This window comes from Urocampus carinirostris, chromosome 10 (genome assembly GCF_059441175.1).
Source record: "Urocampus carinirostris isolate Australia breed hairy pipefish chromosome 10, RoL_Ucar_1.0, whole genome shotgun sequence".
NCBI classification, from domain to species: Eukaryota; Metazoa; Chordata; class Actinopteri; order Syngnathiformes; family Syngnathidae; genus Urocampus; species Urocampus carinirostris.
Window position 1 is genome coordinate 12,160,857 of NC_142358.1, and position 22,054 is coordinate 12,182,910.

The window sequence follows — 22,054 nt, forward strand, 5'->3', positions numbered from 1 at the left end:
TCACTTCTAGCTGTGCTTTTTAAGTCTTTCACTCGAGTTGGCTCCAGTAGATTTAGTCCTTAAAGTGTTTTTATTTCAAGATTTCAGTTTACAGTGTATTTGGTGTCTCATTGCACGCAGTGCTCTGCTATCCAATAAAGTCATATTTTTTATTTAATATATGATGCAATGTAAGTAGCTGTTATTCTAGATGGTGTTCACATAGAAATAAATCAGTCATTAAAGGAAGAGTGAACCACTTGGATGATAATCTCATTTATGAATATTCACGACTAAACATTTGGGAGTCTGATCCATGTGATTAGCCATTTTCAGCAGGAATTTAGAATTTTAGAATTGTGTTTATTGTTATTGATAACAACTTAGTGAACATTGTTTCCCACTATATTACAGGTGACACTCATGAAATAAAAACTTAAAATAGGTCTGTTGTACATGAGATTAGGACTATGGCCATACATAGAAGCTTGATTTTAGCAATATATCTGGACGATTAGGATTTCCATCAATTTTAAAACAATAAACCCCCAAATACCACACATTAATTTAAAGAACGTTTCATTAATCATATAGAATATACTTTGCAAAATGTTCACACAGCATAAATGAATTTCAATCAGTTTTTGGGTGAGTTAACACATTTAATGCTTGTGCAAAAAACAGCTATTAATTTGCTTAAAAGATCACAATTAACTAGTGAGGAATAATTGTTTTATATTCAGCACCAGCTTTGACTAATTCATCTGAAACTCTTAAATTCCTTACCTTAGATTTCAGAAATCTGAAAATACAGGTGTAAGCAGATTTATTTAATTTATTCTCAGCCCTTCCTTGGGTATTCTTGAAGATTTAAAAAACAAATGCAAAAACTGTACATCCGGCTCAGGAAATGTGTTTTAATGTCTGTTGCTCTGAAAAATAAAACGCATAAGGTATTTTCTTTTTGATGTTGTTTACATGCTTTAACCCTTACTGCTGACCAGTTCTGAGTGGGCAGTCCTTCCTGGGGAAGGCTTTAGTTCAGTTTCTATTTCAATAAGGAAGGACGTTTACTCAGTGGATGGATAAATGGAAGTTCCATTTCCCTAATATGGCTCATATATTGCCTGTTTTCATCTCAAATTAGAAATGGAATTAGAATTACAATTTTGTTTATTGTCATTGATATCAATATGTGAGACATTTTATGCAACGGGATCAGTCATGGCAATCCAGGGTAAAATATCTATATTATACAATACCATATATAACAATATATACATAGTTACTTTCAGTTTTTTGCAATAGTATAGTTTTTTCAGTTATATAAATAACGCTATATGTTCTATTGTAGCGACAGTAGTCCTAGACAGTCAAACAAGTTGGATAATAAGTTAGGCAGACACATTGTGAGGATAAAGCGACAACTGGCACTGTGCCCTCATCACCAACAGCCCATCCTACATTTGCCTCTGAGGCTTTGTCAATGTGATGCCATTCCAGGCTGCTTGATGGGGTAAACACGTGCATGTCTGCACACATGCGTGCACTTCAGAAAAAAACACCTCTGTCAATAGACATAATGACAGATTGGTGACATTTTACGCCACTATATCTGTATCAAGGTGCATACCGTATTTTCCGGACTATAAGGCTCACCCAAAAACCCAAATAGGCCAGAAATTTCAATGTGTGCTACCTTATAATGCCTTATCTTAAATACTTACGGCCGTGTGTTTAGTTACATATTTTAGGATGACAGATTCACTTCCCACAATGCCTTTCCCTTTATTTCAGAATTCCGTTCGCTTCGTTAAGACTTTGTGAGTCAATGATACAATACTTTCGTGGCAGGACGTGCTTTTCACACCTAGGCCTTCCCTAGGCTGAATCAATCCAGTCCTCACTAACTATGGCCATTAAAAAAATGACTGCAGCTACAGCTGCGACACATAAAAAGCATCAATTGTAACCTCATAAAATTCCAATATTGCCACCCTGTCTATCTTTCAATCCAGACTCAAAACCCACCTTTTGGACATGCCTACTTATCATCAACTTCCTCACATGGTCCCAGCTTCTTTTTTTTAATTGTACTTGGTTGTATTTTTTTGCATTTATTGTCAGTTTTTATTTGTGTTTTTAATCACAAAATGTCTCAAAGGACTGTACAAGCCATAAATACACCATCCCCACCGACATACGGGCAAGGAAAAACTTCAAACTTCATTTGGCAAAATAAGAAACCTCGCGAAGGGACCACACAAGTGGTCATCCCCCTTCCTCGATGATCAGGCTGCAATAAATGTTGCATTGGGTAACAATACACAAAACGTATTGAACATCAATTAAAAAAACTAGTTAATATTTAATATTGTCTCACAAAGTCCATGACAGCAACAAAGCAGCTTAATATTTCAGACGGCTGGTCAAAGCAGATAATAACATGCTTCAGCTCAAGGCGCTGCTTCGCTGACTCATCCTGACCATAGAAATAGGAATACAACCCCATTTTACTGACCAAAAATCATTTTTTATTTATGCACAAATACATCCTCCTTTTTTTCTTTATAAAGATTTCAATTACTTTGTCATACAATATGTGCGTGTCATCAAGAAGTTCTTTTCTATCACCATTGAAACTAATGCTGAAAGTCTAGCCTGTCTTGGCATGCGTTTTAATTTGATTTAGTGCAGAAAACGTCTGTTCCATAGAAGCAGTGGACACAGGATTTTTTTCTTCACGTTTTTTGAGTGATACTTCCATTACCGCCCCCTAGTCAATCGTAGTTTGCGAAACCGGTGACGTTTACCAATGCCTGCTAGCAGGCTCTGAATCTCAATGGCTAAACCAATAGCTTTATCGAACACTGATGTTATGCCTCGGGGCCTTCATAAGTCTTTGTGAAGGCCTCCTGGCAGATTTCTGACCCTGGCAACAAAAAATGGCTGAAATGTGATTGGTGAAATGCTTAAATTTGAAAGCACACCTGAAGGGCAGCACGGCGGCGCAGTGGTTAGCGGCACAGTTCTAAGGTCTTGGGAACCTCCTGTGTGGGTTCAAATCCAGCTACCGGACTTACTGTGCGGAGTTTGTATGTTCTCCCCGTGCTTGCTTGGGTTTCCTCCGGGCACTCCGGTTTCCTCCCCCATTCCAAAGACATGCATTTCAGGTGGATTGGCCGGTCCAAATTGTCCCTAGGTGTAAATGAGCGAGCGAGTTGTCTGTCCCTGTGTGCCCTGCGATTGGCTGGCAACCAGTTCAGGTTGTCCCCTGCCCACTGCCCGATGATTGCTGGGATGGGCTACAGCACCCCCGCGACCCTACTGAGGATGAGCGCTGCAGCTAATGAGAGATGAGACATCTGAAGGCAGCGCAACCAGGGGGAAACCATAAAAGGAGGCTGACAGACAATTTGGAACTATTTCCTAAGTATTTATTGACAAGATATAATATCACATCAGTTATTCTTAAGCCAGCAGACTGCCCAGCACTGCAATACTGTACTTCAGTTGTCCCCAACCTTGTCTGTACCACGGTTTAATGTCTGACAATATTCTTTTAATTCTATGCGTCTTTTAGTCCAGTGAAAAAAAAACATGTTAAAAGACAAATATTTGTAGGTGTACCTTTTTATTCTGTGTACCCTATAGTGCGGAAAATACGGTAATTTCATAAATATAATGCACATTAATGGTTTGGTGTGTGTCTGTGATTGTGCGTCCCTGGGTGTTCATGTGCATAGCTGCTATGTAGAGCGTAATGAAAGCAGCCCGGGGGTAAAATCCGGGGGTGAGGTGTGTCCATGATGCTCCATGAAAAGACAAATGTCTTCCTGGAATTCCATTCAGGAAGTCAACATTTCCCTCTCTTTTCCTTTCCCAACCGCAGTTCCCTTTCCCACCGGCTTCCCCCTGCTTCCCCCTCCACACACAGCATCTCCGGCTCGACTTCCTCAACCTCCGCGGTCTCCTCCCGTCTCTCCCGGGGCTCCGCGGCCAGGAGCACCTTCCACGGCGGGCAAATCCGAGACCGCCGACCGCCCTTGAACGCCGCACCGGTTTCGCCCACGCCCTCGCATGACTTGAGCGGCACACTAAGTGGGGTCAGGACCCCTCGGACCACCAGCAACCTGCTCAGCAAACTCACCTCCAAGTTGACCCGCAGGTAAGCGGAGAAGCCGCGGGAGAAAAAGGCAGAAAAAGGACTGTGACTATGGACTATCGATGTGGTTAATTATATAGCTCAAGCAAAACGGACATTATAAAGTGTACTTGATGATGTCATACTGTGTACTGATGTTAATGACTTCTATTAGTACGTACAGTAAAGATCTCATTTACTAACATATCAGCTTTTATTCTTTTTCAGTGAAGCTTGACTTGTTGTCCGTCTCAGGTTTACATCTTTAGCCTCGGTTCCACTAGGCCAGACAGTACTCTCTAAATTAAACTCATGGGTTTCATCCAATTTGCTTGTATACTACTTTAGAAATGTACTTTTGTTGTTTGGAACATGCCCCAGAGAACACAAAGTAATCATACACTGTTTTAAAAAAATATCAAGACTGTGATGTGTTAAAACAGAAAAATGCTAGTCTTATTTATTTCAAAATACGTTGTAAAACAGGAAATACATTTTGTTCGAAAGGGGAACAAAACTTTAATTTCCTGTATCATCCCAGAATGCAATTTTAGCTGTAATATCTAATAAATATGATCCAGTGACACAATTATATTTTTTGTCATTGTTATTACACCGTGACAACCTCATATCAGCCCATTTCTATTAGAGGTATCACATCGGCGTCACCATTTAAAGGGGGACATACTTTTTCTCCTCGCCGTCTTCGAAGTAGCAGGATGAGACTGGTAAAAACAAGTGCTGAACTGACCAGTTTATAGTTTTTATTACAATAAAACAGAATATTCTGGGATTGGGACTACAGAATAAGGCTGTAATTCACAAGTGCTCTTTCAAAATGTCTGACAATCATATATATACTCAAAGGGCCGAACACCGAAATTAGAAGAAAATTCCCAAGGCACCAGCTTAACACCAGTCTTTCGTCCAGACTGGTGCCTGAAGGGTGACTTTATAAGGCTGATAGCCTACCTCTAATCAGTAAACCCAGAACATCTCTTAGAAAAATGTAAAGACTGTGTAATGACTAGATAAAGTGATGTATTGTGTCAACAGGCAAATAAAAATAGAAGTAAATAAATAAAGCATATGGTGCATTAATCATCACTAAATGATTAACTTGATTAAAATATTGATGTAATGATTTAAACGAACGAAAAGTATTTAACTGAAAAACTCGCACAATTATGACTCAATGGAGTGACACATCAATGTTCTAACAATAACAGCTGTCATTTAAATAGATACAATTTTAATTAACAAGCGGGGAAATCACCTTTTAAGAATGTAAGCCTTTCAAGTAAGACAAACAATAGTTTTTTATAACAAGTTTTAAAGTCTTTATTTCTTTTTTAATAGAATATACTTGTAATATCAATTTAGCTCTGTGTCAAGAGGCCTTTAAAACAATGATACATTCTGTATGTCTCATAGTTGACAAAACAATTGCAATTGTTGAAATGTGTCAGGCTTGCGTTCTTTACAGCAGGGGTCTTCATTTTTTTTTAAGATGAGAGCTACTTTTTATCACTGATTAGTGAGAAGGGCTACCGTTTTGATATGCATTTCTAAAATAACAACTTTGGTTGGTATAACTATATTGGTAATATGTTACTATTGAGTTATTATCAATTGCACTTATTAGAAGTGGGAGTTGGGTCAAAATATCAACCACAATAACATCACATGAGTGAGAAATATAAATGGTTATCTATTTTCAGAACCAGCCCTCGGGCTCCTCGAGTGTTTTTAGGGGCTACCTGGTACTCGGCAGCATTCTGAAATAGCATTTTTTCCCCTAATATGTTTACATCAGAAGAGTATTGCTCAGTGGAAACGAGGCTTTGTATTTGCATTGTTCGCTTTCACTGTAGTGTAATCTCAACACATGACATCACTTCCTGCCTTTTAAGTATTTCCCTGAAACTTTCGAACATATTTGATCTTGAGACGTACAACTTCATTTTCTTACCGCGTGGCTGCCGCCGGTGGTTGTTGCTTTTTTGGTGTTTGTTGGACTGTTTAACCACGTTTGCTTCCCCTCGCCAGTCACCTGCCGATCCGCCATCCCGTCGTCGTCTTCAATCTTCTTCTGCTTTGTTTCCTCTCACCTCCATTATGTTTTCCTCCCTCCCCTCCCACTTTCTGTCTTTCTTTGCTCTGACACTCTGCTGTTGTTGTGTCATTCCGCACCTCCTCTTCCTCTTCTTCCAGGGTCACTCTTGACCCTTCTAAGCGTCAGAGTTCAAACAAATCCGTGTCGGGCTGCAACCTCCCGCAGGCCACAAAAACAGTTAGTAAGTCTTCCTTTCCCATCTTTTCTGGCTGCTGTGTGTCACGCTACATGTCCGTTTGTGTCTACCTGTGTGTGGCTCTAGTTGTCCGTATCACTGGTTGGAGTGTGATGTGTTCACACAAACATACATTGGTGGTATGTTATAGATTTGAGGTTTCAAATTGGAAATCATACATACAGTGTGTCTGATGAACCAGCAACAAGTGTTGGACTGCGTAGTCTCTGTTTTAACGTGGTCGTGTCATTTGTTGTGTATATGTTTGAGTGTGGACCTGTTTTGGCCTCAATGGCTCCCTCTGTGTGCCTAACACGGTATAACAGATGAGAACAGATCAAAATTAGAATTGGAACTGGGTTTTTTTTGTCATTGATAACAACGTAGTGATCATTGTTTACATCAAGATTAGACATAACACTCCAGGATAAACACGTAATAAGGACTTAAAACTGAAAAAAGTGATTACTCTATGTGTTTTTACTCAGTAATACAACTTGGGTGTCGCATTTAGTTCACTAAAAATGCAAAAATGAGATTGAAAAAAAAATATTGGTCCTTTATCGGATAATTTACAAATTCTTAAAGTAAAATTATTTTCTTCTGGTATTATTTCAATATGTTTTTGGTCTTGAAAGATTCAAACTTTTGCTGCACAACTCTATTATGATTATTCTTGTTTTGATTAGTTTTAACAATTCTTAGATTCGCATGGATAAACACTTCTTTTTCATATTTTTGGGGGTTTGGGTTGACATTTGGAGTGTATTTGAAACAGGTCTTTTCTTACTTTTACCATTTTCATCCTGGAATAAAAGAAAACCCGCCACCACGCACGCCTCCCCACAATCCTCTCCACCTTCTTTCCTTCAGTGTAATGCTTTCCGTGGCTGGAACACCGAAGGTAGAAGTAAGATAAAAACAGACTGGCGCGGTGAAAAAAAAAAATATATATACTCTTTAAACTCAGTTTGGGATTGTTGACACATATTCAATAGTCAAGTCAAGTCATATTTATTTGTTTAGCCATTAATCACAAGAAGTCTCAAAGAGCTGTACAGACAAAGACAGACATCACCAATATGAAAAATAGGTAATCACAATAAAAAAATGTGTAATTTTGAACTTTTTAAGGACACCTCCAACTAAGCATTCTATCTCTACAATGCTTTATTTGTTTTAGTATGCATGTATTTATATAAAAATCTTTTTTTTTTTCAATAAACTCCTTGATTTAATTTTGACAACTACAGTATGTTATCAAAAGAAATTGTGTATAAAATATAAATAGTTTAAATATAATTCTTCTACGATCATTCAATTTGCATATTTTTCAAATTGCTTCTTACTCGATTCTTCCTTTTAAATACTATTTTGATGTAATTTAGAGTGTTTTTATTTACAGAAATGCTGCGTTTATGATTTTCTCTAAAATCTATTGCTATTGTCCAAAAAAAGACTTGATATGACCGAACCCAATTGTCTCGTGTGTTTTTAGTAAGAACGTGACTTTAATTTGAAATATTATCCTAAATTAAGAAAGCCGAATCATAGACACAGATCATTTCATCTGCTCTTCCTCTGGTATCATCTATATTCTTAACCTTTATATATTTGTTTTTGTTTTGTTTTTTACAAAGATGCAGTGTTTATACTCAATTGTCCTCTTTGTAAGCTAATGCCCCACAAGTGGAGATGACATTTACAGTTTGAGTAGTTGCCAAGGAACAGAATTGTGCATCTGCGCACGTGTGTGTGTGTTTATTTGTGTGTTTGTTTTTGTTTGTGTATGTGGTGTGAGTGCGGCAGTCTCCCATGTGCTGTTTTCCAGCAAGATTAGTTCAGTTAATCTGGATTTCCGCATCTGTTGAAGCGTCATCTTACACAGCTTTTCTTTTGTTCTGTTGCCGTTCTTTCTTTCTTCCGCTGCTCTCTCATCATGCACATGTACCATCGGCCTCTTCGCCGTCCTTAACAAAGTTGTGCAGCATTTCTAAAGATTCGATCAGTAACTGTGTAGACGACGCAGTGCACTTGACTTTTTTTTTCCCCTCACACTTTATAATATGACGTGTGCTACTGTTCTCACGTGTCAACTGATGAGTGTGATGGATGAGTAAGCGTGTTCTGTGTTTAAACTGGTGAGACTCAGCAATTTAAATCAAAGTTTTTTTGTAAATGATTGTCTTTCTTGGTTGTTTTCTAATGGCCGCCTTTTTTTCTTCCTCTTGAGGGTCACAGACGAACCTGAGAGAATCAGCAGATCTCCGGTCACAAGGTGAGTCTTGATTGACATTTCTTGGCACATATCATGTCACATACCGGTATCTACTTTTTGTACTTCACTGCCCCTGTGTTTATTCAACAAAAACATTTAAGACACTCACTACATCCCAAAATAGTAGTGCAGTTACTATTTGAATAAAAAAGTTTTTTTAGAAATGTGTGATGTAAGAACCTTTCTATATAAAAAATGCAAACTTTAGGGATAAACTCAAGCAAAACTATAGATTGGACGCCATTTCAGAAAAAAAACATTTAAGGGAGAAAAGTATTGGTAAGTTTATGATAATTACAATGTTTTTAGCTTCAGTTGATTTCATTATTAATGGAACCCAAGTCCATCAGGATTTTTCATTATGTAGTTAAGAAAGGGTCAACACGTGCATCTTTTTCTCTTCAGGAAATATTTAACAGTGAGTTATATTACTAATCACTAACTAATATACGAATGGCCATGATTTGTACCTGATATACCAAGGACTAAATTTCTTTTTTAAAAATGTTTGTGATTTGTTTTCTTCCAAAGGCTCTTATGACTGAACACACATTGCGACCAAATACTTTGAATTTTCTGGAGTTTACTACGCCAGTTTATAGCAAATTATGAAATACGCATATTCCATGAAATTGAATTTTTTTAAAAAAAAAGAAAGAAACATGCATTTTTATTTCAGCAATAATGATTGTTCCTTGGTTATTTATGGTGTATTAATGCTTTCTGTTAGAAACTTACAGTAACAGCAGTTTTTTTTTACATAAGATTGTTTAAGAACTACTTACTGCTTCAAAATGGTGCTCCTAAATGCTACTATTCTTTATAGATTCTAAATTTATGATTTTCAAATTTTAGCAGCTCTGTAAAAATACTGTGTTTACTGTATTTTATGTTATTTTATTATGGTCATAAATAGAAAACAACACCTTTTTGGATGAAAGGATTTTTGAAATTATAACATAACAAGTAAAAAATAGCTCTGATCTCAGTTGATTTAAAAGCTGGAATTGCATAATACAAAGTGGCTACCCAGTGTACCCACATCAAATGAACATCCGGGCCAGTTTTGGCCCGTGGGCCTTGTGTTTGACAGTCATTCACAGATGTATGGCTTTAAATTAAAGATCTATAAGGACTTAGCACACCCAAAACTTGAATCCACAAATGTTTCATTTTGTTTCCTAAAAGTCTTGTGTGTTTTTTCATAGTGTCTCAGGCCATCGGCAGCAGGTAACGTTAGCTTAGTTAGCTGTGTGGCTGCTGGTGCTGGTCCACCCCAGTGAAAACATATTTAGACCTGTGATGTAGCATATCTACAAAATGTCAGTTTTATTGTGTTTCAAAATGAAATAGATCAATGTATTTAATAAAATAGTGTTCAGTTGTTGTGGCATCCGTTAATCAGTGATGTTTCCTGGGTTGAATTGTTTCGTTTCTCGCTACATCAGACACTCTTACCCAAGTAAGTAACCTAGCGGAGGTTGATCACGCCCGGTCTTGCGTCGCAGTAGCAGTCCAAGGATCTGCCCTTTTGAGCCATAGCCACCTAGTGGCTTTTTCTGCGACTTCACTAGCTGATTTATTGGCCTTCTTCTTGGCTTCCTCCGTCACACCCAAACATCCTAGGACTTTGCAGAAAGATCGTCCAGCAAAGCCTCTGCAGCCAACTTCTATTGGGCAGTAAAAAAAATTCCAGTCCCTGCCCCTGCACTCCTCCACCAGTTGCTGGTATTTTTCACGATTCCTTTCTTTGGCTTCCTCAATGCGCTCTTCCCAGGGTACTGTTAGTTAGATATTTTGAAGCCTCATAGGTGACGATCAATGTCCGGGCCAAGAGATGTTACTATGATGTGCTGGGGGAACTTTGGCTATTTTCCCAGGTCGATGTGCAACTGCTAATCAGAAGCAGTGTGGGGAGGAGTACTGCATTGTCTATGAACATGCCTGGGGTTTCTCTCCTGCCTCCTCCTTGATTAAAGGGTCTGCCTTGGTCTGGGCTTGGTGGTGTTTACTCATGCTAACTGCTAGGGCCTTTCTCTCAGCAACTGATTTTAGAACCCGGTCCTGGATGTTCGACCAGGTCACTTTGCGCTGTAACGTTTTGTCTCACTTTGTCCATGCCCCCTGCTGATGGATTCCAACTAGAGGTAAGATCGGGCCCAAAAAAAGCACCCGAGCCCGACGCAGGCCCGAGGGGTAATAAACCCGACCCGGACCGAGCCCGACTAATTAACTGGATTTGCTGGCCCGGCCCGAGGGGCCCGAAATTACATATTTTATTTATAAGGAGGGGTGATTTATGATAACAAATTAAACTCTGCCTTTTGTTACAACATCTAGGCCTAAGTTAAATAAAACTGTATAAACATTTACATCTTTTATATTTCTGTGTCTGCACTGCAGATGTCACATTAAGCGACAATCTGTCATTGACGGTTTTTTTTTCGAGGTAGCGAAAACATTTAAGGGCGTCCGTCATTTTGACGACTTGATCATTGGGCCATAATCCACAGCAGCAGTAGTAGTACGTCCTTAAGATTTTAGCGCACTTTCATTGAGGGGGTGTTGACGACGTGTTGTGCCCTTTTCCGACTCCTATGAAAATCCCCCCCCCCCCCCCCCCCCCCCGATCGTATTCTATATAAAACGCTTATTAAAACAATAAAGCGAGCTAATTATAATAACTGTCTTTGGGACGAATGATAATATAGATGTCTGACGTTCATTACTTTTGCCAGGACAGCTTTTTAAATGTCTGATCAGCGTCGAGGTCCCAGTCTTTTTGCTATCGTATGCGAGCAAATTGCCACATTGACACTAAGCGAAGCCAACGCAAGTCTGTGTATCATTTTCTACTATCAATTTGAAATTGCTCCACACTTGACTCTTACCAGAGTGCGTTTTCCTCGTCAGTTCTCCTCTTTTGAGTTTATCCTTAACTTCTTGTTGGTCCGACTCCATATCGGGGATACCAGGCCAAAATCACGCGAATTTGCGGAGGGGAAGATTATTAAGAGGACAGCATTCACGTCACGTCACGTGCACAGAGCATGCTCTGGCTCCGTTAAAAGCAATTACAGCTCCTTCTCCGTTTTATCCAAATTATTTATTTTATAACAAGTATTCCTTGGTCTAGTATCCATACATAGTTTAAGTATATATTTTTAATGAACATTTAACACATTATTAATTAATTTAAAAAAAAAAAAAAAAAGCAGGACCGAACCCGACCCGACCCGACCGTATGACTGACATTTCAGGCCCGACCCGGCCCGAAATTGCCTCGGGTTCGGGTTCGGGCTCGGGCCATAAATCTTAGCTCTAATTCCAACTACCCTGTTCACCCGGTCTTCCTCTAAACCTGCTCAGACATTTTCCTGGAGTAACTGGTGTCTCCCCCCTTTGCTTGGGCCCGGCTCACTTGTGTCCTAAGGAAGTAGGCCAGGCCTGCTCTCCTGGTTGTCAGAAGTCCTACAAGTGGATTCTGCCTCAGGCGTGACTCCGCCACATCCGCTGCCTTCTCAGTTCTCCGCTTCTTTCGGGTTCTCACTTTAATCCCGGCTGAGACACCTTGCTATCCTTGGAATCCCTAGACTGTAGGGCCTCTCTTGTACATGCCACCTTTAACTCCTCAGTGAGCCCACTGAAGGGTAGCTGGACGGTGTTGTTTATCACATACAAGGCAGCGCTTGTGAGTCTGCGGGGAAGTCCCGGCCACTTTAGAAGAAAGCCGCTGATCCCCCTTTTCGAGAGACTCCATATTTGCACCAGGGAGCCACTTGGCAGCGTCAAAGAGCTGTATGGCTTCTTAGCAAGTTGAGCGGTTCTGGAAGTTCAAATTTGTTGGCAATTAATATCTTCCTCTGCCTTTTGTTGGTCCAGCGCGTTTTGGTTTTAGAGCTTTTTGAAGACGAAAAAGATTTGTGCATACATAATGTAGTTTCGTCAAGCTTTTTTACAAATGTATACAACTCAGACCGCAATGCCATTCGCGCAGAAAAGGATTAGGGTGATTGTTTCTCCAATCATAATGCTGAACAAAATGCATGAGGAAAATTCCCTAAGTAGTGAAACTAGAATAAGTAAACCGCGATACAGCACCACTGTGCAAAATAATATACACTGTGCCTTTAAGTTTTTTTGTGCCTAGATCTTCCAGTTTAGTTAATAAAACCTCTTAGTTGGAATATGAAGTGGTGCTTTCAGTTGATAGGGCAACAGTAATGACTGTAAGCGTAACTAGTATGTGATGTTTCCTCTCCTCTTTTCTTCCCTCCATCAAACTCATCTAACTTGCAACCCTCCCACTCCATTTGCTCCAGTCGCCATATATCTGGGCATCAAAAGGCGTCCGAGCCCCGGACCCCCCGATGCGGCTGGGATGTGAAGGTCCGCAGTCCCCGCGACCCGGCTGAGGTGGTGCTGGCTCTCCGGGAGGCGGCCCAAAGCTGCGGCTGCCAGGTGCACCTGGCGGGCCCCTTCCTGCTGTCCTGCACGCACGGGGCCGCAGGGGCCCGAGTGGCCTTCGAGGCCGAAGTCTGCCAGCTGCCCGGCGGGCCGGCGCAGAGCAGCGGCGTGCGCTTCAAGCGCCTGTGGGGGGCGCCGCTCGCTTTCAGGGACATCGCCACCAAAGTGTCCAAGGAGCTGGAGCTCTGAGGGAGATCCGGGCGCCAGTTCCTCGCTGCGCCTCCGCCAAAGAAGTTTGTTCTGCGGCACATCTTGAACTGCTGAAAACAAGCGAAAAGAGAACGTCACACCACTCACTTTAACATTTTGACTGATCCACTCCCCACAAGTGTTAAGACCACATTTGAAACAAAATACTCGAGATTAAGTCCACCAGAATTAGGTCATGATCTTAACCTCTTGAGACCCGAGTTCCTGTTTGATGTGCATTTTTGGTTTCGTTTTGCTATTTGGGCTTATTGGACCTTGATAAATATCAAAAACCAAGCTTCATCTTTCTAGATGGTGAAGTTTTTGCGAAGAATGATGTCCATATGTGGCCACACTAAAACAGAATCAGCTACTACGTTAATTAAACCCAAAATGTGACATACACACATGTGTACGTCAGGTCTTAAGAGGACTCGAGTCGTTTATTGACCCACAGAAAATCCCAAGAAAGCTCTTTTTTGTCCCTTTTATTTAAACGATATTATAAACACTGAGCACTCTTTTTATTTAATTAAAATAATTCAGTGCATTTGTATTGCATTTCTCTAGAGTATAAAGTGATTCGAATACCAAATTGTCTCTTCACAAAATATCATGATTTTCACAGGGGAAAAAAATGTTATTTAAGAGTTTGACACCCTTTCTTTTTAAAAAAACACTTGGGAGGAAAACCAGACACTTTTTGGAGTGATTTTCTTTTCTTAGGTTAAAGACTGTTTTTCCTTTAAAGTCATATTTATCAACCCCCCTCCAAAAATCAAAAGAGAAATCATTTTTTCAGCTTGATAATATTCCAAACGAAAACTTTTCTTTTGTATTTATTTAAATTAGTTTACTGCTTTTTTTAACTGTGTTTTTCTAGAGTTAAAATGGATTTATCCTCAAAAAAAGTTCAGCACAGCCTTTCTTTTTAAATAAATACACGGGAGGACACTTGTTTTTTGGAGGAACCCCTGGCAGAATTTTTGAAGTTGTCTTTCTTCCCTAAAGACATTTTTTTTCTTTTTTTTAAAAATGCTATTTGTTTTATCCTGTAATATGGAATGAAGGGAAGCCAAAGACGGTCATTCTTGTTAAAGTATTACATAATCTTTATTTTACTTTAATTTCTTATTAGTTCCTTCGGGAGTCAAAGTTTTCTTTCCTTTCTTTTTCAAAAACAACTTAATCGATCATATGTAATCACATACCATTCCAACTTTGATCTTGTTCTATATTCTCTTGTGTGTTTTTTTTTTTAATGTGGTCCTAATACTCCAAAACAATAGGTATTATTTTTCCTACCGATATGTCGTCAATCCTTCTTGAAGCGCTGCTACTCACAGTCACATTTGTCATTTTCAAATACGAAAGGAGAGGCAGCAAAAAATGTGAGTAGCCAGACAACACATTAAAGTAGCGACTCTTCATTTTGACTGCCAGCCTGTAGAAGGAGACATGCAGTGAAATGTTCATTACTAATACAACTACTTCCTCTTCCTGTAGTTTTTTTTCTGAGGTAGGATGGATTCAGTGGTTTATAGTCACACCTTGGACTACAAAGCCCTGTGATGTTGGCAAAAAGAAAGGGGTTAAATAATGTTAATTTTTCCACCTATAGATGACTTCTCGTCATTGTCTTAATGCAAAGTTCCGATCGGATTCTTTGTATGGAGTTGTTAATGATCACGCACTTCCCACTAACAGTACAACATTAGCTATATCAGAAATAATGAATCACGGGTGAATTTTTGATTAATGCGCACAATTCTTTTGCTACCCAGCATTGCAACGTAAGCATTTAGAAAATAAGGGATGTCTAACAATAACTACATCTAAAATATTCAACATAATACAGTATTACATCCTCTCCAAGCAGGTAAAACATGTCCAATTTGATTGTTTTAACAAGTGTTCTGTTCTTCATATTAACATGTCACAGTAATGAAAACACATTAAACATTTGAAATTCACATAAAACCTTCCGGAAAATGGTTTTTTTTTTACAATTGTAAAATCCAAGCTGTACTTAAAGTGAACCTCCTGTCTGACTGATGTGATGTTTTTTTTTAAAGAAAAAAAACATGCATAAGCATATTTATTATGATCATAATGATAGCCAACTGCCGTAAGGCAAATGTCCAATCTGTCAAGTATGAGTCCGTTCACGTACCTGTTGCTACCTAATATTAGCCATAATTAGCATCGTTGTGCAGTGTTCTGGGAGTCCAACAAGGCTTTTGGCGTAGAATCCTGTTATATTCTTACTTTTGTTTATTTTTAGATTTAAATATTTAAAACTTTGGTACGATAAATTGCTAAAAATAACACTTAAAACTGAAAAGAGTCACAACGAAGTTGGCATTGCATAGCAACAGAAAGCTATAATACAAAATCAGTGGTGAGATGTTAGCATTAGCATGAAACGAGGCCTGCTAACGGGGTGTGACTGTCAACTCGGTGAAATACAAAATGTTTTGTGTTTGTGGCTGGTCTTCATATGGCGACTGAAGATGTCAAGTTGTTCTTTTCTGTTTTTTTTTTTTAGTTAAAGCCTCCAGGACATGCTTTCGCCTTTTGTAGCCGTCACTGTTTTTAATTTATGGAGTGAGCTGCAGTCCTCAAAATGCAACGTGTGACACAAATAAAGATTTCCAACCTCTTTGATATTTCCAGGTGGCATTTTATCCCGCACATTTTCATATTTTTGTAGAAGATTGAACTCACTATCTATTTTTAGAAGGTTAAACAGCAATGAGGGGCATGTATCTTTGTATTTGCCATTTGTCACTATTAAACAATCAGATTGATTAGGGTATGCACTTGGATTTATATATATATATATATATATATATATATATATATATATATATATATATATATATATATATAATCAAATGAATGTCAACAACTGGACAGTTTTATTGAGGTTATGTGTGACATATATGTTGTAAAATGTCACATTGCTTTAGAGTGGGGTTTAGCAACAAGTGGCCCCAGAGCCGCATGTGGGTTATTTGGCACTCCATGGTGACTGCCTGGCGCTTTTTCAAAAAGTTTTGGTCATGCAAAATGATATAGGCTCTGCAGGAGGACAAACATGACACAAACATTCTAAACGGGTTCCAATGAATATAGATAGATACAGTAAAGTACAGCATACACATATCTCATTAGCTGCACCGCTTATCCTCAGTAGGTTCACGGGGGTGCTGGAGCCCCTCCCAGCTATCTTTTAGCAGTAGGCAGGGAACACCCTGAACTGTTTGCCAGACAATCGCAGGGCACACAGGGACAGACAACTCGCTCGCTCATTCACACCTAGGGACAATTTGGACCGGCCAATCCACCTGAAATGCATGTCTTTGGAATGTGGGAGGAAACCGGAGTGCCCGGAGGAACCGCACGCAAGCACGGGGAGAACATACAAACTCCGCACAGGAAGTCCGGTAGCTGGATTTGAACCCACACAGGAGGTTCCCAAGACCTTAGAACTGTGCCTGCACACGCACTAACCACCCGGTTAGGAAGAAGTCAACAAAGCACTCCAAAGGAGGGTCAAGAATGACGACAAAATAATGAAATGTCCACACCCTGGTCCAAACCTTTGCTGACACATAACACAACAAATAACAGTCAAGTCAAGTCACATTTATTTATATAGCCCTTAATCACAAAAATGTCTCAAAGGACTCTACAGGATTACAATGACACAATTACCTGATCTTAAACCAACATGCGGGCAAGGAACAACTCAAAACCTCAGTGTGAGGAAAAAGAGAAACCTTGAGAAAGGACCTCACAGGTGGTATCCCCCTTTCAGAATGACCAGGGTGAATTACATTTAGCATTACAGTACACAAACATAGTAAACACTAGGTAACACGTTGAAAATGTGTCCGGAAAGTGCATGACAGCAGCGAGAAAATATATAACATTGGAGAAAATACCAAGGCTATGGGTTGTGGGTCAAGAGTAAGAAAGCTAGCACACTGATTTAAACAATTCAGCATACACAGTGACCTGGAATAATAGCTACAGAGTTTCATTTTGGGATATTGTAAAAAAGCCACTCACCAGATTCTTGAAGTAGATAAGTCGCTATATCTAGTCTCAACTTGTTGACTTCATTTTTGGTGGTTTTGATGGTGATATCTTCTCCTTTTAATACCTTCTCTGCAAACTAAAGAGTTTGATTGGTATTTTAGGAATTAAAAGTAAATACACAACCCATGAAGATAGCAAGATCCATGTTATTACATAACAAATTGGATATGGCATTTTTTTTTTCATGAGAATCTTGATGGTCAGAGGGGATCCTTATAAAATCCCAATTTAGGTACATGCCATGAACATCCGAAATCTCATGACAACAGACCCACAGGTCAACATTTAATTTAAATATTGTTCATGACTTTGAGGTTGTCCTCATTGTGTAAATGACATACTGTGCATGTCATTAATCGAATTTTGAGATTCAAAATGTTATAAAAATTCAGACAGCCTTTTATTTTTCATACATGTATCACTAATTACTGTAGATTGATTGCAGTATCAAAACATAGCCTACATGATTTGGTAATTTGTAATACACTAATGGCTTAAATTCCTCCTCTTTCTTTTTTGTCAGACAAAGTATTTATGTTTTGGTTCCTTCAGAAAAGTGTTTACATAGTTTATTCCTTCAAATAAACATTACTATTCTCACACTGCTTATTTCTTCGTTACCTATTTGCAGTCTTTTAACGATCACATGTTTTTTTCTCGTATAAAATGTCCCTTTTCATTTCATAAAATAATTTAAGTGAAATAGATTGGACCATTTGGTTTTTAAAGATATACATGATTCTTCCCTGATTAATGAACATTATAATTCTTGCTTGAGGGGTTTTATGTGACCAAAAATGCACCCCCTCTTAAAACAGGTTCAGTTGTATCCAGCGAAGTGTGCTTTTCACTGCGAGGATATGGGCCCACCACTAGTAACCAGGGTAAATTTCATAGACCTGTGACCTTCATAGCCAGAGAGAGATGGGGGGTGCATTTCTCGGCAGGAAAAAATGCACCCCTCTTAAAACAGGTTCAGTTGCATCTAGCGAAGTGTGCTTTTCACTGTGAGGATAAGGGCCCACCACTAGTAACCAGGGTAAATTTCATGGACCTGCGACGTTCATAGCCAGAGATAGATGGGGGTGCATTTCTCGGCAGCCAGGCTGTTGCAGCCAAACCAGCATTATTTACATTTATTAGGTAGACGTTGGATCATTTGTACTAGAAAAAAAAATGACACCGTTGCTGTGACAATATTAGGCACACCATGATCTGTTTGATCAAGTCAAATACAAAATACAATTATCGACGTGTTACGTCTTCGTTTGACGATGAGAAGAAATTAAACCCGTTTGTCTCCCGTTTATCTGTTGATGATTTGACAGTTCGCTTCAGCATAATACACTTTATGGTAGAGTGCATAACTGTTTCAATACGAGCGATTTGAGTCGAAAAAGTCAAAATAAACACGTTACCTGCTCAAAAGTGGTTTATATACGGTGTGCATTACCGTTCGATTACATTCACAACAAATACAAGACGGAATGGTTTAAGTTGTATTACGTTCCCAACAAATGCAAGACAAAGTGGTGTTGGTTATATGTTCGCCATTACATACCCGAAAAGTGAGATAAAACGAGGTAATAGTGCTTATAGTAGCGAGAGTGACGTGTGCGCGCTCCCGCGACAGAGGATGCAATTCTCGGCAGGGATGCATTTCTCGGCATAACACCGGCCCGTTCTCCATCTCGTTCAAAACTTGAATTTTCAATCTTGTTCGGATAAAAGCAAAGTCAAAACCAAAACTGGGATATGCCATCGTACTTTACAGAAAATATAGGGCACGTTTTCACTACGATTTACAGTCAAGGTGCCACACAAAATAAAACTCGTTTTGGCTGGACAACGCTAAAGAATCCTTCATATAAAAGCTCACTATATAATCTGTGTTCAGTGTTCAGATACTTTTTGATGAATCTACGGAACAAATTTTTAATACGCCAAAACACCGGTAGAAAACTTAAGAAGTTATTTGATTGGGTCAGTGGGAGGGATGGGTGGAGCTATGCAAAAAGTGCAAGCACTCCCTCATATCTCTCGCCCTACGCCGTCTGCGCCAAAGGTAAGCACATCAGGCTCCCTGTTTGCAGAATGTTGTGACGTTTTTACAAAAAAAATGCTTGCATCTGGTTTTTAAACCAATACGTAGGAAAAAAAAGGGTCAAACTGAGTTTAACCGATCTTGAGTATTTGCAAGAAAGAGACAAGTTTAAAGTGGTATGTTTGTTGATTTTAGGACACGGGCTCTGGCATTATTCTCTTTTCATAATTTTTTATCAAATCATCAAAAATAAATGTGCTGAAGACTAAGCTTTTTTCTGGGGCGCGGGTTTAGCAATGTAGTAAATTTGTTTTATAATATATGGTGTAGCTCTTTCCCAAAATAAAACTAATATATTTTGCTTTTATGGCTCTTTGAGTCAAAAAGGTTCCCGACCCCTGCTATATACTATATATATATATATATATATATATATATATATACTATACCCTTTTTGCCGTGCTGAAAACACAATACTGCAAAGAACTACACAGTGTGCGATCAGAGTAAATGATCAAATCAGAGTCATAAGAGCAAATAAAACGGAATGATTAGAATTGTTATTTCTGAAAAATACATGTTTTATGTATATTTTCAGGTTTTGCAGCATTTTCATATTTCTACTTTTGACAGGAGATACAGTGCATCCGGAAAGTATTCACAGCGCTTCACTTTTTCCACATTTTGTTATGTTACAGCTTCATTTCAAATTGTATTAATTTAATCTCTTATTTCAAAATTCTACACAAAATACTCCATTATGACAATGTGAAAAAGTGTTTTTTTCTTTTTACTTTTTTTTTGAATTTATTAAAAATAGAAAACTAAGAAATCACATTTACATAAGTATTCACAGCCTTTGCTTAATACTTTGTTGATCCACCTTTGGCAGCAAATACAGCCTCAAGTCTTTTTGAATATGATCCCACAAGTTTAGCACACCTATCTTTAGGCAGTTTTGCCCATTCTTCTTTGCAATAAGTCTCAAGCTCAATCAGGTTGCATGGGAGACGTTTGTGCACAGCCATTTTCAGATCTCTCCAGAGATTTTCGATCGGATTCAAGCCTGGACTCTGGCTGGGCCACTCCAGGACATTCACGGAGTGGTTCTGAAGCCAATCTTTTGAGATCTTGGATGTGTGCTTTGGGTCGTTGTCCTACTGAAAAATGAACCTTCGCCCCAGCCTGAGGTCAAGAGCGCTCTGGAGCAGGTTTTCATCCAGGATATCTCTATATATTGCTGCATTCATTTTTCCTTCTATCCTGACTAGTCTGCCAGTTCCTGATGCTGAAAAACATCCCCACAGCATGATGCTGCCACCACCATGCTTCACTGTAGGGATGGTATTGGCCTGGTGATGAGCGGTGCCTGGTTTCCTCCAAACATGGCGCCTGGCATTCACACCAAAAAGTTCAATCTTTGTCTCATCAGACCAGAGAATTTTGTTTCTCATGGTCTGAGAGTCATTCAGGTGCTTTTTGGCAAATTCCAGACAGGCTTCCATGTTCCTTTTACTAAGGAGTGGCTTTCGTCTGGCCACTCTACCATACAGGCCTGATTGGTGGATTGCTGCAGAGATGGTTGTTCTTCTGGAAGGCTCTTCTCTCTCCACAGAGGAACGCTGGAACTCTGACAGAGTGACCATCGGGTTCTTGGTCACCTCCCTGACTAAGGCCCTTCTTTCCCGATCGCTAAGAAGAGTCCTAGTGGTTTCAAATGTCTTCCATTTACGAATAATGGAGGCCACTGTGCTCATTGGGACCTTCAAAGCAGCAGAAATTTTTCTGTATCCTTCCCCAGATTTGTGCCTCAAGACAATCCTGTCTCGCAGGTCTACAGACAGTTCTTTTGACTTCATGCTTGGTGTTTGTGCTCTGACATGCACACTCAACTGTGGGACCTTATATAGACAGGTGTGTGCCTTTCCAAATCATGTCCAATCAACTGAATTTACTGCAGGTGGACTCCAATTAAGCTGTAGAAAGAGCTCATGGGTGATCAGTGGAAAAAAGATGCACCTGAGCTCAATTTTGAGCTTCATGGCAAAGGCTGTGAATACTTATGTAAATGTGATTTCTTAGTTTTCTTTTTTTTTTAATAAATTCAAAATAAGTAAAAACAAAACTTTTTCACATTGTCATAATGGAGTATTTTGTGTAGAATTCTGAGATAATAGATTACATTAATACAATTTGGAATGAGGCTGTAATATAACAAAATGTGGAAAAAGTGAAGCGCTGTGAATACTTTCCGGATGCACTGTATATTAAGGAGAGCAAAATCTTTTGGGATATTTAAGTTTTTTTTTTCATATATACATTGACATAGGAGCAAAGGAATTTGAATGTTATTTTAATGTTAAGTTGTTTAAGTTAAGTTCTAAGTTGCATAATTTAACAAGCTATTTTTATTTACAGCAAAATAATAAATACTGTATAAGTGATTTAAGGTTTAGATTTAATAATTTTGTCTGTTTTTATTCATATTTATGTTCCAAAAACATTAAGTTTAAGTGTGTTCAATAAATGTTTATCCTGGTTGGCCCGCGACCTTA

The 22,054-nt window shown here is 39.0% G+C and overlaps 1 protein-coding gene across 4 annotated transcripts in view; it reads left to right on the forward strand.

Moving 5' to 3' along the window:
- Window positions 1-16,017, forward strand: part of mark4b (MAP/microtubule affinity-regulating kinase 4b) — a 51,525-nt gene extending 35,508 nt beyond the window's left edge. Inside the window, exons 15-18 of one of the 4 annotated variants that reach the window (XM_088344992.1) lie at window positions 3,872-4,147; window positions 6,338-6,420; window positions 8,656-8,692; window positions 13,015-16,017. In XM_088344992.1, the coding sequence (XP_088201118.1) occupies window positions 3,872-4,147; window positions 6,338-6,420; window positions 8,656-8,692; window positions 13,015-13,348 (730 nt within the window). In that variant the 3' untranslated portion in view covers window positions 13,349-16,017. Of the gene's footprint in view, window positions 1-3,871; window positions 4,148-6,337; window positions 6,421-8,647; window positions 8,693-13,014 lie in introns of all 4 variants that reach the window. The other 3 variants (XM_088344994.1, XM_088344995.1, XM_088344993.1) reach the window with 3 other exon arrangements.
- Window positions 16,018-22,054: the final 6,037 nt, after the last annotated feature.